We start from the raw sequence: 18,548 nt of genomic DNA, 5'->3' as shown, positions 1-18,548 counted from the left end.
GTTGATCTACCAATCAAACTAGAGTCAAAAGCATGTGACTAATCGGGCCTATAGCATCTAATTGACCATACTTGTTGGGTTTTTTTTACCCTGAAATCTAGCTGGTGGATCTACTCTTATCTATATTGCCTTTTATACTGTACTTACAGAAGTTGTTTTTTTCTCATCTAAAGAAACATTTTAAGATTCATTAATCATTTGCGCAATGTCCAAGCTGCTTTCTTTAAGGTAGTCCTATGTAAATTGTCTCTTAAGAGATGAAGAGGACTCAAATTCTATCGCCACCTATTGGAAGTAGCAATCCTAAAAGTCAATATCAACCCATTAACGAGCCTTATCAAATGACTTAGGATAAAAGCCAAACCAGAATCTCAATTTGCAGACACAGGTTTTGGGGTGTTGAATCTCCTCAGTGCAAAGCATGAGATCTGGGGAGGGGCAACAACCTGAAAAACGTGTCTGCAAATTGGCTCGCTAAAGGGTCGACATTGACTTTTAGAATTGCCTCTTCCAAGAGATGGAGAGCCATAGGGAGCCAATGGAGGACCAAGCAAGCAACTGCGACACAAGAGCAAGAGAGATGAATGAGGGAGGTGGAATTTTTTATTTTTTAACACCTCAGTTTTCTTGGGTTTGGAGAAAACGCAGAATATAATATGGCATTCAATAAATTAGACCCAAATATAATTTTATCGGCCAATTCTAGTGAATCAAATTTCACCATATTCACTCATCTCTTTTAAAGACAAATCAATCTGAATCTATGGGACAATTTTAAACCTTGAGATAAATTTCCCAAAAGTATTTTTGTTTTATTCCTGGAAACATTATTACATTTATTTTTGCCTAAGAATTTAGATTTTTGTGGATGGCATTTTTGAGTGTGAGGCAGATTAGTTGACTTCCCATATTAATCTACTGTCACAATTCACAAGGTGCTTCATGCGCCAGGTTACACGTTTTGGTCTTGACAGCTTTTTTGGAGACAAATTGATTGTACCTTCATTTTGAAACATTAGATCAAGTAGTGAAGAAAATATAAAGACAAAGGTATAAACTTGAGATGATCTTGTCTCATCAGCTTGAGTTGCTCTGAATCGGTGTGCCAAGGAAACAAGAACATTCTTAAGAAAAGTTTTCCTATATTGAATTTTGTGGTATCATGTAGTAAGAGAAATATCAGTTCTTGGTCACTAGTAAGGTCTAGTAAAAAGGTTTTCACACTACTTCAATTATTTTAGTATTGACCTTGGATTATAGATCCAGAAACATTTTTTGATTGCTGATATTCAGGTTAGGAAAGAGCTAAATATTGAGATTATGATATACATTCTTCTTAATCCATGAATCACTACTTGACAATTGTGAAAACCACAAGAATCTCTCATTGAATGATTGTCTGTCATCCCTATTGATAAGATCCATCAAATGTCAAGCCCTGTGCCTTTGCAAAAAAATATTGATTTTTCTGACAATAAACTTAAACCTGATATTTTTATTTCCTTTATTTTCTAGGGTGGAAAAGCTAAAAGTTAGAAGAAGATTGATTCATATCAAGCACTAAGATAATCTCGTCTCAACACAGTCTTAACCTCAGATAAAGGATGCACTTTGGTTTATCTTGTCTGCAATATAAAACTTCCCTTTTTTCGTCAACGTAATTTTTCTTTCGAGAACTGATTTCTGGAGATCAAGAAAAAACGAGTAAGACGTCTGTCATGAAATTATATACCAGAAGAACACGCAATATTTCTCCATAATCATTACTCTAAATTATTGTGTTTCATGTTTAATCTCCACCAACCACGGTGAAGACTTTTACAAGAATCTTCCATTTATGTGAGCTGGTCTGATGAAATATAGGCCAATGACATATAATCAATAGAAATTGCTTGGTGGACAGAGGATGTTGGATTTCCGTCCATTTCCTGGACTTAATTGCACATATTTATTCATCATCGGTGAACTGTAATCGGTAAATATATTGGAGTTACTACCATTGTCAAGAGTGGACAAATATTATCCGGTATGTACCTGTTCCTGGTGCTCAATCTCAACACCCTGTGGGTGGCAGTCTCCATAGCAATGCAACATGGACATTATGATATGTGTAAGACTCAGACTAAATCTGATGAAGGGATAGTATGGGAATATATGGCTTGTCAACCGGAATCTAAGGACATGACAGAATATCTGAAGATTAGGCTTGATCCTCCAAACAGTACCTGTGGAGACCCTCCAGAGCCCTTCTGTGCCATGGTAAGAAGCAAAAACTTTCAAATAAATTAATGAAGTAAAGGAATATTCTTTATCTAGTTAGTGGTCTCAAGACCCATCATAAATGATCTTTGAGATGACCATCCCAAATTCAGGTAAAAATTGTCTTCTTCAGGATAGTCTTCACAAAGAAGAAGCCAATATTCACAAAAGATCGGGGAATTGAGAATTCTGGTCTTGTTAGGGTTGGTCTTCTCAAAAAGTGGTCTACTGGAAAAGATTCCTTTTATATAGTCGTCAGCAGAGACAGCAGAAATTCTGAATTATATTTCGTAATGTGGATAATGGTGGCTTAGTTATAGAAATTGGATGTACAAAGACTTTTTAAGCTGCATTCAGTCTCTGAGAAGTAAAATACTGCATGTCCTTGGAATTTTTAACAAGCAACATATAAAATATGTACCAATGGATTAGGAAGGTATTATGTGTAGAAACTGATACATTAGACTATGAATAAATTATAGCGAGAGTTTACTTTATGAGGGTTAATCATTATGAGCAGCAGTCAGAAAAACTATTATATAAGCAAAATCCAAAGCTGTAGGAGATACTGTGTCTTTATGGAGAGGCATACATTTTTAATTAAGGGAGAAGTTATGGAGAAGTGAACTAAATATTAGCAGACAACTGTTCAGTCCTGTTAGCAATGTTGTGTATTCTGTATATGACTTAGCTGCTGTAGAAAACTATGCCGCAAATATAGTTGGAAAGAAAAATGGTCTGGAATCTGGATAAATATAGGAGCCTATGTACGATAGTTAACGAATGGTTACTATTGAATACTGTAAGTTACAAGTCATAGCACCAACGTGTACATAAAATATGTGACACTAATAAAAATGTAGAAATGACAAATCAAGTGATTGTGTCTCACAGCATAATGGTAAATCTTTCAAGTGGATGTGGCTGGATTCTCACTTCTGTGTAGACCTGTCCCAGGTAATTACCATGGAGGAAAGGTATAGTGGTGTACTGAGGGAACCCATAGCAAGCAGATGATTTTGGGGGGGGAGTTAGCAGCACAACATGGCAGCTCTCTTTTATGACTACTAGAGTGTGATGACTCAAAGTCATCATTATGCCTTAATAGTGTAATGATTCCACCAATATGTGTGTCTGGAAGAAATAAGCGACAGTTCAGCCATCCAATCTAGGACAGGGGCATGTTCAGCTGGCAGTATTATGATGGACAGCTCAGTCGTCCAATCAGAGGCTGGGGTGTGTTGAGTTGTCAGTGTATTGAGCGACTGTTCAGCCATCCACTCAGGGCCGGTTCATGTCTTGGTGTCCTCCATGTGTCTGCTATTTGAGTTATTTCCTGTCTATTTAGCTGGCTCTCTGCCAGTTGTAGCTTAGCTCAAAGGTGTATCCTTGCTCTGTACTCAGTGTTTCTAATGTTCCTGCATTTAATCTTTGTTTCCCGATCTTGGACCTTGGCTTTGACTATCCACTTGCTTTGCCCTTTTGTCTTGATCTGCTACCTTCTCGGTTTTCTAACTTCGGACTGAGACCTGAGTATACCTTTGCCTTACCCCTTTGCTCATGACGTGCCTTCTTGATTTCTGACCCCGGACCTCTTGACTACAGAACCTCACAGCTTATCTGTGAGTAGTGACTAGCGTCATAATTAATACATAATTAATACATTAAAAGTATAATCCCTTTGCCAGCCTTAACATACAAGTCTGCAGTCACTAAATGCCTGACACATCTAGTTGGAATGTGGGCGGAAGTATATAGATCACATACTTGTGGTCAAACGACCACCCACTTCCGGCACTAGCTTTGGAGAATCCTCACAGCATACTGTCATGTAGGGTGACTGCAGACTTGTACCTCAAGTCCAGACATCCACTGTTTTTTGTAAACTTAAAGGAAATCTGTCAGCAGGTTTTGCATTGTGCTATGACAGCAGAATTTTGTAGGGACAGAGATCCTGATTCCAACAATGTATCACTTATTTTACATGATGTAACAGTTGTAGAAGAATCACAATGTTCTCTGTTGCAGATCTAGCAGAGCTCGGATTGCTGAGCCCTGTATAATCCCGCCCACATCATTCATTGGCAGCCTTCTTTGTACATTATATATTGAAGGAAAGCTGCTAATCAGGGTTCGGTATGGTTGGGTTAGGAAGCACAAGACACTTAAGGTCCCGTTACATTTAACGATGCACCAGCGATCCCAACAACGATACGGCCTGGTCAGGATCGCTGGTGCATCGCTAAATGGTCGCTAGTGAGCTGCCAAACAGGCAGACTCACCAGCGATGCAGCAGCGGTTGGCGGTCGTCACTTACCTGTCACACGCAGCGAGGGTGATGTCTTCCGCCCGCGTCCATGGAGTCGCTCGTCGGTGCCAGCAGGAAGCCAACGACGAGAAATGGACCATCCCGTTCTCGTGCGATCAGCGATATCCAGCGGGAAGCCGGTCGGAGGTAAGTGTCACATGTAGCGAGATCGCTACCGATATCGCTGTTGCGTCACAAAATCGGTGACGCTATAGCGATATCACTAGCGATCTTGCTATGTGTGAAGGGGGCTTTAGTCCTGTAGTGATAATCTCCTGCTGATAAAATACTGATTTTATTGAAACAGCAAAACACAGCCCAGTAAGTGACACATTGCTGGAAACAAGGTCTCGGCCCCTACATTATGCTGCTCTAAGATTCATCGGTGGGAGTCCCAACGACCAGAAAGTTATCACTTATATATAAATTTCACCTATGGATAGGGATTAACTTCGAAACTTCAGGATAACCCTTTAAATATATTGGGTGTAAACAAGAATGATTCCATTTACTGATAACAAGCCGAGAAGTGATACAATGAATCGCTTCTATTTACATTATATAAATCGGGAAGCAACTACCTTTAACACATTACTTTTTATCATTTCTCTACTAGGGCAGTAGTTTTAGTATATTCAGAGTGTAAATGAATAAAATAAATCTGATTGTAAAGTATCTTCTGTAATACATTCATCTTATTGACAAAACTGCACGACTAACAGGAACTTTCATTCCATCAGTGGCACGTTTATTAGAGATCTATGCGACAGGTATCTATTAGTAGTCAAGTAATGATTCGTTATTATGTGGCAGGAGAAGATCCTCAATCAGATTAGGATAATGTATATGAAGATGCAGCGGAAGGATTATCAGTTAACCATTTTCCTGACACCATCATCAGGATCCTGTGTCTCCAGGGCTGATTTTACCGAGAAGATAAAGGTTGCGGATTGTCCTCTCTTAATCCATACCGAGTGACCCTTTTACTGACAAAACGCAGAAGAGCCGTGTACTGTAATTGTTTTTTAGAGAAGTTCAGGGCAACCTATTATTCTGGGGGCAACACATGGATCCCCCACATCATTCAAAGTGAATATCTTGTTTTTAACAACAGTATTTATATAGTTAAAGTAGTTACATTACATAAAAAAAACAATGCTACGACAAAGCAAAAAGCAATTTTATCTAAGGATTATTATCAAATAATCAATAGAGACAAATGTGCCCGTTTATAAGCTGAAAGCCAATTCTCACTTCTGTGAGCTGTGGGTTTGTTACCATTCATAAATCTAAATTCTAGGCAACAATCTAAAAACTAAACAGAGCAGTACAAACTTCTGCTGATAGCTTTATCTAGACTGATACATTGTAACAAAAAACTAACTAAAGGAGATGTCATTTTAAACACATTCTTAGAAATCTCTAATTAGCGAATTATACTTGTTTTTTTCTAGGAAGGTAATCACTCTAAAATTAAAATTGTTGCCAATATGTTGAATTAACATAAACCTGTCCTACAATGCTAATATGGCTGGTGCCTGTGAGCATGTGCAGAACGAAGCTCCACCCCTCCCTTCATATGTATGATGATGTAATCCCATTGGATATTTTTGACCTATTATTATTCGAGGTATCAGGAGAGCAGAGGTAAGAAGAAGCTGTTCACACTGCTGTCCCCTCTCTCTTTCTGATCTAATCTTGGCCATAGTAGGAGCACTGAAGTAAAAAGAGACTGCTCACACTTCTTTCTAGCCTGTGTTTCTGATCTGAGACTGGAGATGTTAGGAGTGCTGAGATAAAAAGAGGCTACTCACACTGCTGTTCATCCTGTGTACCCAATTTAATGCTCAAGATATCAAGAGCGTTGTGGTAAGAACAGGGTGTTCACACTGCTGTTCATCCTGTCTTTTTGCTCTGATACTGGATATATCCAGAGTGTTGAAATTTGATGAGGCTGCTCACACTGCTATCCATCATGTCTGTCTGATTTAATAGTGGAATAACAGGTGCGACAAAAAAAGAGCAGAGGGTTCACACTGCTGTTCACATTGTATATCTCCTATAAATGAGATATTAGGAGTGCTGATGTAAGAAGAGGCTGCTCACACTGCTTTCTTCTTTTTCTTTCTGATCTAATCCTGGCTATACCAGGAGTGCTGAAGTAAAAATAAGCTTCTCACACTGCTGTTCACCATGTCTTTCTGATTTAATACTGGAGGAATCGTGAGTGCTGAGGTAAGGAGAGACTGTTCATTCTGCTGTCTACCCTGTCATTCTGATCTAAGACTGGAGATAACAAGAATTTAGAGATAAAAAAGAGGCTGTTCACAGTGCTGTATCTAGTCTAATACTAGAAATATCAAGAGTGTTGAGGTGAGAAGAAGCTGCTCACACTGCTGTCCACCATGTCTATCTGATCTGATACTGGCCATACTAAGAGTGCTGAGATAGGAAGAGGACACTCACACTGCTGTCCAATCTGTTTATCCGATCTAAGAGTGGAGATCAGGAGTGCTGAGAAAATAAGAGACTGTTCAAACTGCTGTCCACATAGCATGTCTAATTTAATAAATGAGATATCAGGAGTGCTGAGGTAAGAAGAGGCTGTTCACACTGCTCCCCACCCTTTCTTTTGATCTAATACTGGGAATACCGAGACTGCTGAGGTTAGAAGAGGCCGTTAACAGTGCTGTCAATCCTGTCATTCTTATCTGATATTGGAAATTCCAGAGATGCTACTGAGGTAAGAGGCTGCTCATACTGCTGTCCACTATGTCTATCTGATTTGATACTGAAAATGCCATGATTGATGCATTAGGAAGAGGCTGCTGATACTGCTGTCCAACCTGATATCTGATATAATACTGGAGATACCAGGGGTGCTAGGGCAAAAAGAGGCTGCTCACACTGCTGTGAATCCTATCTTTCTGAGTGCTGAGTGGCTGCTGTTACCTGAAAATAGCTTAACACTAGGTAATATAAGTTATTTCTAGGTCACAGCAGCCTACTGCACATGCTCACAGGCACCTGTTCTAATCACATTCTAGGAGAGCGGTTTCTGTCAGTGTAGTGAGTGTATATTAAATTCTATAGAGATTATCCTCAACAACAATTGTGATTTACTACAGGTATGTAGGAAACTACTTATTATTGCATTTCCTTCTTTTTTGCCTTTTCCCAAAGAACCCCCTAAATGACATAAGTAGGTTAGGAGGGTCTCTCAGCCTCTGAATATCATCAATTTCTAAAAATTGATAGCCTAAATCTATATTTTTAAAAATTGTTTCTGCCCCCAGAGATTTAGCCACCTATGCATGTTTGCAGGAAAGGAAATTATGTTTTTACTGTGCTGCCAATGGAGTCTCGGAATACTGGGCAACATGTATGAAAACCAGTGCCAATGTAGACAATGCATTTGAAATCTGTCTGTCGCGTTGATAACAAGTTGTGCCAACATGAAGGGTATGTCCACTGATGTGGAATTTGAAGCAGATCGTCTACAAACTCCATGTAAAAACAGTGAGCACATAGAGTTAAGCATCCTGCCTCATCAGAAACCAAGTCAACCTTCATTTACACATCCATGCTGTTGTGCAGCTAAGATGCAGGTGCCAATTTTCTCTCCTGACATAGTGTGGCTACGCTTGGTTAGTGAGGGCTCCTGTACTACAGCTGCTAACTCTGCGCTATTCATCACTCTAACATCTGTACATTGTGTGCAGAGAAGTAACGAGGCGTCCGCACTGAGATAACTGGAAGCTAAAGTGCCACTTTCTGGGTGCTTTGTCTTGTGTTCAGTAGCTGTTAGTACTCGGGTGCCTGCAGGCATCCATTACATATGTTTATGTGCTTTCTAGAAAGCTGGGGATCTTCTGCTCAGGATTTCTTTTTCTTTATTGCCAATCTGTGCCACACAACACATAGCCTTTGTGATAGCATTTTCTCCAATAGCTGATGTTTTAAGAGCAGGTGTGAGTTTAATTAAGAACAAATGGAGGCTCCGAAGGTATATTGCACATAGCGATCTTCCATCACGGAAAAGCTAAATGCGCATTATGAATTACATATTGTTATGAATAAATTATAGTCTATCTGAATATTAATTTTGAAATATTCTTAGGTTTTGGAATATTAGTTCTACTGTATAAGAAAACTACCATGTGTAGCTTAGGGTTTTCATTTGCTGTAGAGACAGATTCTGTTAGGCTATGTTCACATTAGAGCACCACTCCGGCACTTATTTTTATTGCAGCACTTGAGTGGTTCTAGTAATCTAAGTTTCCTGTTCCTAGTCTTACCCTTATGAGCCACCATCATCATCTGTTCTCGGCGCCTCTCTGGTTGTTCTCCAGCAGTTTGTGACCTGCCGGAACGCTCCACTATTTGCTGGAAGTCACAACTCAATGTAAGTCTGCGAGAGCCAGAACGAGGCCAGAACGAGGCTCTCATAGAGTCGCACTGAGAGCTTGTGACCGTTATCTCGGACTTTCAGTCAATCTGAAGTTGTGGTCACAAGTTGACGGCACAGGACCGGATCTGCTCCTGGAAGAGCTGAAGACGGCAGAGGGTAAGTATAAGTCTAGGGTCAGGGAATTCATATTAGTGGCACCACTCCAGCACTGAAATGGAAAACAAAATGCTGGACTGGTGCTATAAGTACAGACCACACGTTATTACCGCCATCCGTACTTCTGTTCGAAGCCCAAAAGATCCTGATCTGGACAGAACTTACAACTGAGCCATTCTCTGAGTCACTTTATGAATTCTCTGGCCTCCGTTTCGGCAGCGTAATCTTCTTGTGCCTGCTACAAAAAAGTATACACTGCTGATATTTTGGCGAGAGGGAGCACAAAGGGACTCAGTCTGTGTCATTACAGTGAATGGCTCCGTTGGGACAACCAACTACATCCTATTTTTCAGGTATTCAGATGGCAGCCTTGAACGAGTCACTCTATGTGTGGGCCAAACGTAATACGAGCATAGATTAAATAATATATTGAGGAATTGCTATGTACTGTATGTATTCCTATATTCCTACAACACAGTGATTGTAAATTCACCAAAGATCAGCTTACATAGTTACGTAAGTTCAACCTTTCTCCTCCAATTGTGCATTTTACACTTTAAAATGAGTCAACCTGAAAGATCTTTGTTGTGGCATTAGTTCCAAAAGCCAAAAACTAAAGTAGATTGCCATGCATGTGAATCCATGTAGAGTTTCAGGCATACTGCAGACTCAGTTGTGTTCTCATATATTGGTCTATCATTTTTCCTTTACCTCTGCTTGCCAAATACAAACTTGCATCTGATGGAACAGTCCACCATTTTTTATCATACACTTTCAGCAGTTTTCCATACTGCATATGTTTGACCCTAAATATTGTTCTCTTGTTTTTCTTTTGGGATTTCACTTTAGTCCTCGTGCAAAAGGCTACAATATTTTATGTCTTCTTATGGATTTGTAATACACCATCATTGCCATTGTATACATTCAAACATTGTCTCCTCCTCATTGAGAATTAAGAAGAAAAAAGATGTGATAAATTTCATTACATGTGCTACATTACAAATTAAATTGATACTGTGCTATACAAAAATTCCTTAGGGACAGTCTCTGCCACCGTGCGGAAGGGAAGAAGGGAAGAAAAGAAAGCTGGCAGTTGGGAGAAATAGGGCATTTCAGGTCAGTTATTGAAGGTGGTGGTCTACATTGTTTTTAATGGTTGCCTTTTGTCTTATGAGTTGAGAGTTATGCTAGATAATTTCTTTGGTAATATTGCATGTGTTATGGATGAATGTTCGTGGAAGCTTGGCAGCATTAATAGGGGTTCCACAGACAGGCTTTGCACAAGCTACTCCACTTACCAGATCCCAAGGCTTGCACTGCCCTTCACCCTTTAACCCCATATAAGGACCTGGACTTACAAAGGAACTCCAGGGCAGAGTCGTGGAATCAACTGCTGACCGGTTGAGCAAGCAGGAAGCAAGAGGAGTCATCAGAGAGGATCAAAACGAATAGGTCACTCAGGGCCAAAATCAGAAAGCAAGCTGATGGTCAAAATACAAACTGAAGTCAGAAAATGGGATATATGAAATAACGCACAAGAGCAATGGATAAAAGTGACCAGGTTTAGCTGTCTGATGGAGTTTTTTAAGGTGTCCCATCCATGGCTTCCAGCAAAGAGAGAAAATTATATACCAGCTCACTGCAGCAAAACACAGGTGGACAGGAAAGGGACAACTAGTCTCAGTAATCGGAAAGCTAAACTGTCACATGCTGCCGATGTCCAGCATATTAGTGCGGCTACACCTAGCCACCAGGACAGGAGTTGCAGTCATATATTCAGACATGGATATCACAGTGTGTAACAAAAGGTGGTCTATATAAAAGAACAGGGAAATGTTGTTCCTGAAAAGCTAGATTTTTACATTTATCCTTTGAGTTCCTTCCCCTCTATGTCATGCTTCCCATTGATTGTACAGGATGTCCCTTTAAATACAATACTTGCACTCAGTACTCCACCCTCCTGAATGGAAATGATGATCTCCATGATCTCTATCGTGTCACATATTCTTACTGTTATTAGGAGGCACATTTATTATGTAGATATACTGTCAAACACATCGGTTTAGAAACGTGGAAATAGTTTGCCCATTGCATATGGAAATATTGCAGCCTGCAGATTTCCTGAAAACATTGTAATATTTTAGCAGAGATGCCATGTTGTTTGTTTAGTATTTTTGCAAACTGAGAGGCCCCTAATGCGTTTGTCCGACCCCTGGAGAATGGTCGTAATGTAACTAATCTGCAATATATCTCTCTCAGATATAAACTAATCTGAGCCTGACAGCCGAGACAGCTGGATATTCAATTACCAGTAATGACACTGTATGGTGAGAGCAGGAGATACATTCTCTCTCTGTTCTGACACGTTGTCACGTTGCATTATATTAGCAATCCTGATATTGGTGGCAAAATAAAATCCTGCTGCATTATATATAATATGTATGGCTTTGGGAGGATGTTATCCAAGTGCATTTCTCCTATCATTACAAAAAGTGATTATTGTAAACGTTTGTAGCACATCAAAGAACGAATACCTCCTGCTATCATTAGCTTATATCTCCTGGCTGGTGCGTACCACCCTGCAAGGCTCATTAGACTCATCAATTGGCTGCAGAAGTTTGTTTCTGCATGTATAATTACAACTTAATGGTAAAGGTTATGCAAACTAAATGAAATGTTTTGACTTAGGAGTCGGACATCGGTCAGATGACCAGTGACAAATTAACAGCCTCCTGTGGACCATGACTGCACATTTGTATATAAAGAGTGAAGTCACAAGGGAGGTTCAACTTGTGGAAGTTTTCTCTTTAGATACTTGTAACATCTGTCCCTGGCTTTACCTGTGTTCTGTGCACTTGGTGTTTTTCCCTGTCTTCCTGATTTATCCTGTTCCCTGACCTCGTATAGTTTTCTGATGTTTCTCCTGCCTGATGATTTTGTACCTCTGGATCTATCCCGACCACCTGACTGATTTTCTTGCCAGCATGCTCCACCTAACGACAGCTGACTCCATGATCCTATCCCAGCAACCCCTGTGTAAATCCAGATCATTGTATAAGGGTCAGAGGGTGAAGGTCAGGGCAACCCCTGGATTCTGGGTAATGGAGTAGCTGGTGCCAAGCCTGTCCAGGGTAGACATTTTGGAGACATTTGGCCACAAATAGTGAACACATGACAATGCTGATTTAAACTAGAGTGTCCTCTATGAACCTTACCAGAAATTATAAATCTCCATATAATTTCATGGTTTTAATGTTGAAAGAAGTCAAAAGTCAATTGGGCTCAAACTATATCCTAACATGTAGATCACGGTGGCTCAGTGGATAGCACTGCAGCCTTGCAGCGCTGGGGTCCTGGGTTCAAATCCCACCAAGGACAACATCTGCAAGGAGTTTGTATGCTCTTCCCAGATTTATTTATGTATTTTATTCATTTATATAGCGCCATTAATTCCACAGCACTTTACAGACATTATTGGCACTGTCTACGATGGGGCTCACAATCTAGATTCCCTATCAGTATGTCTTTTGAATGTGGGAGGAAACCGGAGAAAACCCACGCAAACACGGGGAGAACATACAAACTCCTTGCAGATGTCCTTGGTGGGATTTGAACGCATGACCCCAGCGCTGCAATGCTAACCACTGAGCCACTGTGCCACCCAGCTCAGGTTTCCTCCCACACTCCGAAGACATAATAATAGGGAATCTAGATTGTGAGCCCCAATGGGGACAGTGATGATAATGTATGTATGTAATCAAAATCAAAATCAAATCAAATTTATTATCGCCAAGTACATATTACATATATACAAGGAATTCTTTGTGGCAAAGAGGCAACATAATATATAACAACAGATACAACAAGTAACATCTAACAAGACAGATACAGTATATAGTCTACACATGACGATTTAATTGTTGAACAGAGAGTGGATAGAAGCTGTTCATATGGCGGTTGGTGCTGCATTTGGGGACTCTGAAGCGACGTCCTGAAGGGAGTAGTTGGAATGAGGAGTGTCCCGGGTGAGAGGGATCGGATGAAATTTTCAATGCGTGGGATCGAATACTCTTATCATAAAGATCCTGGATTTTAGGCAGGGGGGAACCTATAATTCTCTCTGCTGTTCTGAAAGTCCTTTGTAAGCGGAGTTTGTCATGCGCAGTGGCTCCTCCATACCAGACTATTAGAGAGGAACAAATCACAGATCTGATGACAGCATTAAAGAATAAGATCAGCAGATTCTTAGACAAACCATATCTTTTCAGCTGACGCAGGAAGAACATCCTCTGTTGTGCTTTTCTTATAACAGCATCCACGTTTTTCCCCCATTTAAGATCATGAGAGATGATAACACCAAGGAATTTGGTCTCTGTGACCCTAAGAACCACTTCGTCATAGATGTAGATTGGAAGTATCTCATGTTGAACTTTCCTAAAATCCACAACCATCTCAGCAGTTTTTTTAGTGTTGAGTACAAGATTATTGGCTTTACACCAGTCACATATTCTTTCCACCTCACTCCGATACAAGTCTTCAGCATTTCCCCTGATGAGACCAATCAGTGTCATATCATCGGCAAATTTCAAGATTTTTACTGAGTCTGCTGAAGAGATGCAATCATTCGTATAGAGAGAAAACAGTAACGGGGAGAAAACACACCCCTGAGGTGCCCCGATGTTTGTGACCAAGGTGTCCGAAGTGAATGGTCCAACTTTTACACTCTGTATCCTGGCTGTCAGGAAGTTATAAATCCACAAGCATAAGTTAAGAGGGACTCCAAGAGCTACCATTTTCTTATGAAGTAAATTTGGATCAATGGTATTGAACGCTGAGCTAAAGTCCATGAAAAGAATCCGGACATATGAGTGCAGTTCATCTGTATGATCCAAAATGTACTTCAGTGCCAGATTGACAGTGTCGTTTGCCGAACGATTCTCCTTATAGGCAAACTGAAGCGGGTCCCATAGCATCTGCGTGAATTTTATCAGGTGGGACATCATAATTCTTTCGAAGACTTTCATAGCTACAGATGTGAGTGCTACTGGTCTATAGTCGTTCAACTCAGAGGATCCCACTTTCTTGGGGACAGGGATAATTGTGGAATTTTTCCAACACTGAGGTACAACGCACTCTTTCAGTGACACATTGTATATATTTGTCAGTATGTAATGTATGTAAAGCACTGCGGAATATGATGGTGCTATATAAGCAAAGCATAATAAATAAATCTAGAAGAACTCAAGAACGCCATTAGGCAAGTGATAATTGCCCTATATTAGTGGAAAAAGTCTTTCTGACTCCACACTCGGCAATCAGACTTGCTTCCTGGATCAATGTCCCTTCACAGAATCTAGTATGAATAACCTGTAATATTATTTCACCCAGGCTCTCCTTGAATTTGTATTGAAACTTAAATTGACTATTACAACATGTTGGTAGCTACTTCAATAGATAAAGCACAAAATCTTCAGTTTTGAATGTTGTGTAAAACCATGTTGTAAAAGAGCAACATCATAAAATGAGGCACAGAGCCTACTCGTTTTGAGCAGCTAACTCACTCTTATTCATGGTCATACCAAGATTAAAAACAGGTTAACCGCTCAAAACTCATAAGCTCTGTACCTCATTTTACGATGTTTCTCTCTTACATCATGTATTTAATATTCAATAAAGAAGATTTCATGCGTTATCCATGTGGCTGTACTAAAGATGCATTTTTGGATTCTCATTGGAACGCTATACAGAGCTTGGTTCATGCCTTGGATTAAGCCTATACACCTGGTGAGCTGGTATACGTTTTCTTTTTCAGAAATTTTTGGCATTTTAATACGTGTACAGTAAGAGTGCTTTCACATTGCACTCAGGGACATGTGTAAAGCAGGTAAACGGATGCAGTAACGCAAAGGTGCAGAGCAAGGGTTAACAGGAGTGTGGTTTAATTAACAATAATGAACTCCTGGCAGGGAGATAACAGGAAGGGGAGAATCAGGATAAACAGGATAAATGTGCTTTAACACAACAGTCTCTCTATAAGCTTTAACTTATTGTGACTCCGCTGTCTTTTAGTTGCCTGTAGTCCAATAGATGCTGTAATGCCGGCGGGGGCTGACACTGCGTCTTCAAGCTTTCCTGTCCAACACACAGTCACGCTTCTGGCGGCAGCGGGCGGTCTCCGATTTTACCCGCTGAGCCCCTAGTCCATTGAACAGCAGGGCCAAATTGTGAACCTCTGCACAAGACTCTCCTCGGCATGTGCTCCTCTGCGCACCCGCCAACAACTCGATGCACGTACCACAATGCCTCATTTGGCGCTCATCCCTCGGTACACCCACTGGTACCTGAACACCTGCACCGCACTGCTTTACCCAGTGCCTGTCTCTCTGTGCACCCAATGGTGCCCAGGAGTCTTGGGTCTTTGCTCTGCGCTTCAACTCTGCAGCATGCAGCCGGTCCCTGCTCTCTACTTCGACGGGAACTTTCTGCTTTTCGCCAAGCTCAACTCTCTGTCTTTCCCCAGGTTACCACGCCCCTTCTCTCTAGGTCATGGGCCCTGCAACACTGGACACGGCCTCGGTAGTCCCGGACCCGGCGTCTCAGAGGTACCTACAGCCCAGTCTAATTCCTTACACATGCTTAGCGGTCTCATCAAGGCCTACATCTGAACTCCTCACAAAACGGGATTCGAATGTGTGCATCAACAGGGCTATTGTCATGGTTTACTGGGGTTATAGGTCAGGTGGTGTAAGAGTTAACATGGAAAGCCTCTCTGTGGATCTGGGGAGGGTTCTTATAGCCTCATGGTGGAGCCGTTCGTTTATACTCTGAGCTGAGTGTGCCTGACCCTGTTCTGTCTGTGCTTCATGCCTGTCGTTGTATGTCTGCTTGGTGTTTGATCCAGTCCCGTCACGGTTAACGTCTCTTGTCTACGTTTTCTGTACATTGATGCCTGCTCCGTGTATGACTTATGGCTATGTTCTGACCTCCCTTTGATTATCCCTCCTGTACCTCACCTCCCGCTCTGTGTATGACCTTTGGCTACGTTCTGACCTCCCTTTGATTATCCCGCCTGACCTGGCTACTGTTTACTCCTCTTCGCCGCTGTATTGCAAGTACTGCTGCCAGCTCCCGGAGGGGCTTGGTGGTAACCCGCCCCTCTCCCTGACGCACGGTCACATGACCGCAGGTCCTGTGGGTATCGAGTGATTCACAATTCCTCCGCCTCCCGCAGGTCCTGGATCCTGTCTGCTCATACCCACGCTATGCACCGGACCCTCACAGCTGCGGGTTAGAGTTCTCCATATACCCCTTGTCGGTGTCCCTGTAATCTGGGGGGTGGTCCCATAGATCCACATCTGACAGATATAGATTGTAATGGTGCCAGCAGAGAGAACATGCTCTTTGATAAGCATAATTTTTGGGACTATATGCCTATTGTAGGCGGACACTCGGATGCAGTTTACTACGTCTCAGTGTTCGCCTCCAGTAAGCATACACACTCAAAAATGATGCACGTCAGTGCGCAGGTTCATTCTGCCAACACCAAAACAGTCTATGCCGCCATCAGCACATAAATCTGAACCCATTTTTGCTGGGGAGTTTGGACCCAAGCCCCGATGGGACCCATTAAACGCAATGTGAAAGCCCACTGAAGAATCAGCATCTGTGATGATAACTTTCTTTCCTCTAGACGTGGAAGAAGCCCCTTTGTCAATATTGTAACCCTACTTGAAAAAGACCATTATACAGAAATCTGTACTGTCCGCTCATATATTTGCACATTGTTATAAGGTTGCCAAATCTTGGGCAGGAGAGATGAGTGACCGGTCAGTCACTGATACTAGGCAGGCTGTGGACAGGGAAATAAGGATAGGGGATGGAGGACTGTTAGGGCAATGCCAACGCCACTGCCCCTTGTGGTTCATTTGCAAAAAAAAATCATTGATACATTTGTAAGGGGGTGAAGGATGATGTCCCCTTTTACTTTTCCTCATTAACAGGTTCTGAAGTTGAATATATTACTATAATGTATATATGTTATTATATTATGGTACTGCTACACTTATAGTGTATTACTACTGTCTATTCAATTGGTACTGCTACATCACATGTTGTATTACCATTATTGTTAAATGTGTATTGTTTTACATTGTATAAGTATAGGTTAAGTGTAGTGTGTAGGATTGGCCACTAGAGGGGAGCATCCTAATGCACACAATTTACAGATAGTGGATAGAGTTAGCATAGGGTTAATTACGTAGGAGGAGCTGCTGCTTAGTAAGCCAGAGAATAGTTTCTAGAATAGTTGAGTAGGGTGGGAGCGCCCAAAGGGTCCACATGGGCTATAGGCTCAGGACACAGCAGCAGCTTTGTAGCGTTGAAAGTGAGGCCTAGCCATCCACAGGAGTAGAAAGAGAATACAGCAGGCCGGTATAGCAAAGAACCCTAGGACACGTCAAGATGTGGCAGTTCTTTGCATGGGCGGACACTCTGAGGACGGGGTGAAATGGTCTGGGGACCCCACAGAAGCAGTGAGTACAGACAAAAGGAATGTGGCACATACACATAGCGCAGCACAGAGGGGCAGTTTACTCTCCCAGTGGCAACTGACTCCAGTAATTAATGAACTTGAGTCTGGGGCGAAACAGACCGAGGGATGCTTAACCATAGCAGACCTGTACAGAAAGTATCCAGAGGAACCATCAGGGATGATCCGACCTGGGCCCATGCTATGTAACCGTGAGAGAGGTGCAGGGAAACACAAGGAGCAATGCACTTTGAAGCCTGTTGTAAATGCTGTAAAGACCTTGGATGTGCTAAGTACAGTATCTAAGTAAAGATGTTTTTGTTCAAGTTACTTTGGACTGTGTCTCTGTAGGGTACAGCAGGTTCTAAGGATGCAGTGACGAGACACGAGACTGAGCGTGGTTTTTGAAATCAACATTTATGAATTGGAGCCACTGGGGCTATGCTGAACGAACAACAGGGATAACACCAATCTGTCCACGCAGGGACTCAACAATAACAACACTTTTCTTATCAAGAATGCGACTAATCCGGCTAGACCGGGTGTAATGGGCCACGTACGGCCAACTATGGTCCTTATTTCCTAAAGTCAACTTATCCTTCCAGGCGTCCTTCAGGGTCACAGGCGTGGCTGCTTCGAGGACGCTGATGCGGTTGTTTTGGTGCCCCAATATCCAGGGGAAGCTGGAGCTCGACAGGCCCTGAAGGAGCTTTGCTGTTGGGGCGCACCAGGCCCTGGAATAACCCTGATGCTAGGGGCACAACAGGCCCTGAAGGATCTGTGCCGTTGGGGCGCAACAGGCCCTGAAGGATCTGTGCCGTTGGGGCGCAGCAGGCCCTGAAGGATCAGTGCCGTGGGGGCGCAACAGTCTTGGCTGCTTCATGGGG

General features: G+C 41.8%; 1 protein-coding gene across 7 annotated transcripts in view; it reads left to right on the top strand.

The window, feature by feature from the left end:
• Positions 1-18,548, top strand: part of NTNG1 (netrin G1) — a 623,318-nt gene that overhangs the window by 107,779 nt on the left and 496,991 nt on the right. For all 7 annotated transcript variants that reach the window (XM_073571673.1, XM_073571675.1, XM_073571677.1 and 4 more), the window contains one exon: positions 1,516-2,259. In XM_073571673.1, the coding sequence (XP_073427774.1) occupies positions 2,029-2,259 (231 nt within the window). In that variant the 5' untranslated portion in view covers positions 1,516-2,028. The remainder of the gene's footprint in view (positions 1-1,515; positions 2,260-18,548) is intronic.

This window comes from Dendrobates tinctorius, unplaced genomic scaffold (genome assembly GCF_039654945.1).
Source record: "Dendrobates tinctorius isolate UK_male_01 unplaced genomic scaffold, ASM3965494v1 ptg000029l, whole genome shotgun sequence".
In the NCBI taxonomy this organism is placed as follows: Eukaryota; Metazoa; Chordata; class Amphibia; order Anura; family Dendrobatidae; genus Dendrobates; species Dendrobates tinctorius.
Note: the sequence above shows the minus strand (reverse complement) of the source record. Positions and strands in the feature narration are given on the sequence as shown.